The sequence below is a fragment of the Hipposideros armiger genome, unplaced genomic scaffold (genome assembly GCF_001890085.2).
Source record: "Hipposideros armiger isolate ML-2016 unplaced genomic scaffold, ASM189008v1 scaffold_226, whole genome shotgun sequence".
NCBI classification, from domain to species: Eukaryota; Metazoa; Chordata; class Mammalia; order Chiroptera; family Hipposideridae; genus Hipposideros; species Hipposideros armiger.
In genome coordinates this window covers 2,781,908-2,788,486 of record NW_017731576.1, presented here as the reverse complement: position 1 = coordinate 2,788,486, position 6,579 = coordinate 2,781,908, and the positions used below count along the sequence as shown (strand labels likewise).

At 35.8% G+C, this 6,579-nt stretch overlaps 1 protein-coding gene across 3 annotated transcripts in view; it reads right to left on the bottom strand.

The window, feature by feature from the left end:
- Nucleotides 1-6,579, bottom strand: part of NCK1 (NCK adaptor protein 1) — a 90,907-nt gene that overhangs the window by 13,318 nt on the left and 71,010 nt on the right. The window contains exon 1 of one of the 3 annotated variants that reach the window (XM_019654600.1): nucleotides 5,733-5,850. The exons of the other annotated variants lie outside the window; for them this stretch is intronic. Within the exon in view, the coding sequence (XP_019510145.1) occupies nucleotides 5,733-5,766 (34 nt within the window). The 5' untranslated portion in view covers nucleotides 5,767-5,850. Of the gene's footprint in view, nucleotides 1-5,732; nucleotides 5,851-6,579 lie in introns of those variants that run through there. 3 annotated transcript variants of the gene reach the window in all.

Genomic DNA, 6,579 nt, shown 5'->3' with positions numbered 1-6,579 from the left:
GGGCTGGACTCGAACTGCTGTTGCTCAGAGCTCAAACTCTTGAGCGAGCTCTTAACCAACTGAGCCACTTGGCCAGCCCCTATGCTCTCCTTTTTTAAGCTCACCTTGTACTTCTGAGGTCCTTATATGATAGCATTTCCTTGTTTGTCTTTTAAGACCCTCTACTAGAATATAAGCTTCCAGAAAAGAGCATTCTATCTCACTTGGCTTTTGAATTTCCTATACTTTAGAACTGTGTACACAGCAGATGCTCAATAACTATTGGTTAAATTGATTAAAACTGAATATGATAAACTGAATAAGATAAAATTTTAAACCTGAAAATAAAGACTAGTTCCAAAAGGATATTTTTTGAAATTCTGTAAAAAATAATCTCTAAAGACTAATTATACATTGTCAAAAAAAGAATGAAGAATTTTTGGACACACCCAATAATTAAAGTCCCAGGTGGGAAAAAACCAAAAAACAACCTATCTTCATCTTAGAGGACAGAAATATTTCAGTAAAAGAACATAAGCTCAGGATATTTGTTTCCTATGCAAAGCAAAGGCTTCTGTGATTTCTCGTGAGCATGTCTTCAACCTCATACCTGTTCAACTAATGCTACAGCCATACAAGCTCCTCGGTTACCAAAAAAATCCATGCTCTTTGAAGGCTCTAAGCCTTTGCACATGATGTTTCTCTGCCCTAAAAAAAATCATTCTCCTCATTCTTCAAGCATCAGTCATGCTTATCTTCTCACTGGAGAGTTCCCTGTCTCTCCTGCAAACAGTTGATATATTCCTCGTTTATGCCCCTACTATTCTTTGAAAATATTTTTACTATAACGCTCAACACTATATACCAATATTTGCTTCCTTAAGATCAAACATCATGTTTTTAATGTTTCCACCTCTCCGATTCCCAGTGGCTGATCATATTAAGTGTTCAGTTACTGTTTATCATGTGAATGACTGACATATGCATGCATAATCAGTAACTTGCTTTTTTACCCTGCTTACAATTCCCTGGGAAGGGCCTGTTTATTGCCCTTTGTTTCTATTGCTAAAAAATGGTACTTCCAATCTCCTCCTATCAATGAGAGAGTAGATGCAAAGTACTTCACAAAATTATACAAATTAAAAATATTAATACAATATTAATTAAATTACAATTAATACAATATTAATTAATTAAAAATATTAAATACAATATTAATTGTATCTCTTAATTTCCCAATTACGTTATAATCAGCAACAATTAGATCATTCTACAACAAGGAGACTGCTTCAGGTCAGTGCATTTTTTTTCTAAATTCTTCCCAACTTCACAGTTTACCACAATCCTCCTAATCCCAATTTAGTCCCTTTTGCATCAAATCTCTCTAATTCATTGTTTATCTGACTCTAATATTTTTTCTGCTCTCTAGGCATAATGCGTACACGAGGAAAACTAACAAAAGAGACCCTCAGTTTAAATTTTAGTCCTGCTACTTACTGGCTAATTGGATTTTAGTCATGTCATTTATGTTTAATCTTTAAACTCCAGTTTTCTTGCTTGTGAAATGACAGTGTGTAGTAAGTACCTATCAACCTCATAGAATTTTTTTTTAAATATTTTATTGGGGAATTGGGGAGGGGAACAGCGTTGGGGAATTGGGGAAGGGGAACAGACAAGTTGCTGTTCTTTTGTTCTTCTGTCTAGTTGTGGAGGACGTTGCTTCACTGGCCCATGTTGGTATTATCATTGCACTCTTTCCGGCTGAGGCAGATCGGTCGCCGGTCACTGGACGGCCACTCTTGGCAACTCACACCGCCTTCCAGCCGCTCACGGTACCTTACAGGAGCCCACTGCAGCTCCACTGCAGCCTACGCCATTGCCGGCGACTCATGGCAGCTCAGCTCCAGGTCAAGCTGTTGTTCACCATCTTAGTTGTAGAGGGCGCAGCGTCACTGGCCCTAATATGGGATCCGAACCAGGGCCCTGCTGCTCAGAGCTTGGTGTCCCAAACCAACTCTTTTTTTTTTTTTTTTTAAATTGGGGAATTCGGGGGATGGGAACAGTGCTGGGGAATTGGGGAAGGGGAACAGACAAGTTGCTGTCCTTTTGTTCTTCTGTCTAGTTGTGGAGGACGTTGCTTCACTGGCCCAAGTTGGCACCATCATTGTGCTCTTCCCGGGCGAGGCAGATCAATCGCTGGCTTCTGGACGGCCGCTCACTGCTGCTGCTGGCCGCTCACGCTGGCTGCTGTCTACACACGGTAGCCCATGGCAACCCACTGCCACAGGGGCTGCAGCCTACGCCGTTGCCAGAGACTCACGGCAGCCCAGCTTCAGGTTGAGCTGTTGTTCAGCATCTTAGCTGTGGAGGGCAGTGTCACCGGCCCTCATATGTGGGATCTGAACTGGGGCCCTCTGGCGTCCCAAGCCAGTTCTTAACCATCGCGCCACTCGGCCAGCCCCCAAACCAACTCTTAACCAACAAGCCACTTGGCCAGCCCCCAACCTCATAGAATTTTTAAGTTTATATGTAAAGCATTCAGCACAGTGCATAGCACACAGTAAGTACTCAGTCAATGGTAGTTACTATTTTCCTACCTGCTGGTGCTTCTGGCATTTACTTTTTCAAAAATATTTAAACCTTTATTATAGCATTATATAGCTGGACCTGGCCAGGAATGAGAAAGAAATGCTCACACTGAGAGGCTGTACAGCCCTGAGCAGTCATTTTTATTGTTAGCTTTGTTATTTATTGTTTTTTAATTTTTGTAAGAGTTTATTTGAGCCAAACTGATGATGACATGTGCTAGGGAGCAAGATCTCAAATGCTCCCTTAGCTTTGTTTTTTTAAAAAAACAAAACTCAAAGAGTATTATTCAGTATAGCTTCCAATCTTCCCCCCACTCCTAACCACTGGTCTTACTTCTCGCTTCCTACAGCACTGTTTCTTGACCAAAACAATGTACTATTAACTCCTCAAAAGCTTTTAAGAATCTGGTTAAGCACAGATTAAGAATATTCCATCTTCACATGATAGCTGTCCTCTTCCTAAGGTAAATCTTTGTAGCCATAACTATTCCTTAGGTAACCTGGTTTTCAAATCCTTGATAGACTGGATGTCAGTATATGGAAGCATCTGCTTCTCAATACCATTGTAAAAGTATATCTATCCAAATTAGATAAACTATGCCATATTTTATTTGGCCAGCACACACATAAAGAAGCTTTTGTATGCCTTCACCTGAGCACCCCATAAATTTTAATCAATGCCATTTTGAACTGTGTTGAGATTTTTTAGCACCTACATTATCACAGCAACTCTTACTAAGTTTTTTAGTTATGTAAGTAAACTGCTGCCAGGCCAGATTCTCAGAAATCTTTTCAATTTCTTTAAAAAATACAATGTAGATTTTTACATTAATGTCTGTCCCTACTTATCTTGTTTATTTGTATCACAGTTTTAGCTTTCAAATATATTTCTGAACCTAACGTACTTGTTATTCTTCCAGCATTAGGTCTTCTTTACGTTAAGCATGTCCTTTTCCCTCCATCTAAATCACTGAGTAAATAAATGTTCAACAGAGAAGCCAAAGAAAGTTTCCTTCTTTCTTTGGGGAACTATAATTCTGTTCTTATATTCATTTCTTCAAAGCCAGTTCCCCCCCTCATGGATTTCCCCCAAATTTCTACGACACATGTAAGACTGATCAGTTGTTTATCTGGACTATAAGGCTTTTAGAGTTCAAAGGGACTTTCCAGGGTCTTCTAGTCTTGCCCAACTCTCTCATTTACAAATAAGGAATAAGAAATCAGGAAAGTTTAGTTATATACCCTTGGCCACATGGCTAATAAGTGGTATATCTGGAAGCAGACCTAATGAATTCTAAATACAAATATATTGTATTCTTTCCACTACAGGTTTTTATTTAAATTTCTATATTATCTGTTCACTTCATCTACATGAAATATAAATTATTGTTTTTGATTATTTTATCTAAAACATTGTGCATTTTTTGTTTTCTACTTTTAAGTCCATTCAGGGAATGGGGGAATGGCCTGTCTACTCTGACAAGCTGCAAAGTAAAATAAATATATTCTGGCTACAAATTTCAAATCCTGACCCTGAGCCTACAAATGTATTTAAGATTAACCATCAACTTTCTAAGACTTAATAGAGAGAATAATTTTATCACTGTATTGATGGTATATACTGAATCATTTTTATACCATTTCTGCTTGATTTACAACATCACTTATGATCAAACTTAGATATGAAATCCACTGTATTATTAATAATAAATAACTACTACTACCTACCTCCCCACCAGAATGTAAGTTCTATGATAGTTAGTATTAGTTTTTCATCCTACGATTTTTGCCTGGTTTGCAGTAGGTTCTCAATAAAAATATGCTGACTATGAGTTTTTGTTCAGTGGTTACCAGAGGGTAAGTGGGGAGGGAGATATAGATGAGGGTAAACGGGATCAAATATGTGGTGATGGAAGGAGAACTGACTCTGGGTAGTGAACACACAATGTGATATACAGATGATGTATTACAGTATTGTACACTAGAAATCTATGTAACTTTACTAACCATTGTCACCCCAATAAACTTTAATTTAAAAAAAAGATTAAAATATAAAACATAAATAAAAATGCTGCAAAACAAATAAATGAATAAGCTCTTTAAAAGAAAAACTAACCAAAAAAGTGGACCTAAAAATTTTACAATTCCCCAAAAAGTGAACAAAAGAGATATTCCAGAAGGATTCACTTGGCCACTAAAGTTAACTAAAGGAACAAAGGGGTTAATATTATAATTACAACATGCTTTTTCAACAAAGTGCTCGCTTCTTTTCCATTTTCCATTTTGCCCTTTCCCTGGAAATTGACAGGTTACTCATTGTTTCCTTAGATTCCTTATACATAAAACTTTTATAATAATTCCTTTGTTCATTTTTCTAGAAACACCAAGCAAATGTTCAAAGAAACGAAATCAATTTCATTATCATAAGATCATAAAAAGGACAGCAGCAAATAGAAAACATTAGGCTCTCGTAAGTTACTATTAGTACTACTTTAAGATCTGAACTCAAAAACAATCCAAAGAATTCACTATTTTCTTTCAGTGTTTCCATTTTCTTTCCACGCAGCTGCTTTCAGAACTCATTTCAAACTATCAAATCTCACATTACCAAACAGCAATTTCTAGCAATCCTACATTGATTAAATCAAACATTCTCTACGGGTGCTTTTATTAAATGTTATCTTCTACACTGTTCCTCTAAAATCTAAGTAAAAAGTATTAAAACAATATAATGTTAATTCAAATGTTGCGGATAATGTTAAAATCATGTTAAGGCTAAAGGAACTTGCTCACCTAATCCTTTTAGCCTCATGTTTTTAATATGTTTACAATTTATTTAATTCACTTAAAATGTCTATGGCTAAGTTCAAAGTTACTGTTAGAACAAACTGCATCAAACTCAAATAATTTACTTATATCCTTTTCCTATTTGTTATTTAAACACGAATACTAAAACATTTAAAAACTATTTTACTTATCAAGTCAAAACTAATATTATTTGCTGTATCACCAGTCATTTAGCTTATGCTTCATAAATAGCATAAAGCACAGCCTATAAAAACCCACCGGGTTCTCTCCATACAGTTTTCTTTTAAATTATAAAAGTGAAAAATCTAATTCAAAAACTATAAGAAAAGTATGGATTTAATAAACAGATTAACTTACTGAAAAAACCTTTAAAGACGTTTAACAAATCCATTTTGAATAGAAATCCCGTGTTTTCTTTCTGTCAGTTTGTTAACACAGCTCAGGATAATTCTCAGCGAGCTTCCTGGTCTGTTCACTGCAACACTGAAACTCCCCACACCCAATCCATGTGACTTGGCTCACACCCAGGCAATACAAAGTTTTTCTGAGGCTTCTCTCTTTCCAAAATGTTTTTACCCCCCGATACAACAAAACCTGTTAAACGAGTATAGCATAATGGCCACAAATCTGACCTTATTATTCAGACTTATTTTGTAAGAAGCTTTAAAGCATATATATTTTCAACAGTTGAAAATACATTCATCTTTTTCCTTTGTTTTCTCCTTTTCTAACTTTCAAACAATGTCTCCAAAATGTCAGCACAATCATTGTGAAACAAATCCATTAATTATATGGGACATTTAAGCTATCAATAAGGGGTTCTGAAATTATGATAAAGGAGAGAAGGCTGTCTGATGCAAAAGCTGGATTTACATTATACAGACTAACTATAGATCATTAACTTAAGTTTCCAAGTACCCTTAAATGTAGTTAGCAATAACTGTAACATAGTAATAATGTTAACAGAGATATCCTAGGACTTAGATATAAAGTCTTGTTAAAATCTTCTCAGTAATATCAGAAAATAGTATGGAAGATTTCTCAGGACTATTAACAAATAATAAAAATTGTAATTAATTGGGCTTTTAAAATTAATATTCAGTAAATAACTTAAACTGGGATATTTTTCCTTTTTGCTCTATGTTACTAGATTTTCATTACTATCACATTTGCTCTAGTCCCAGAATACCAGTATATATATATA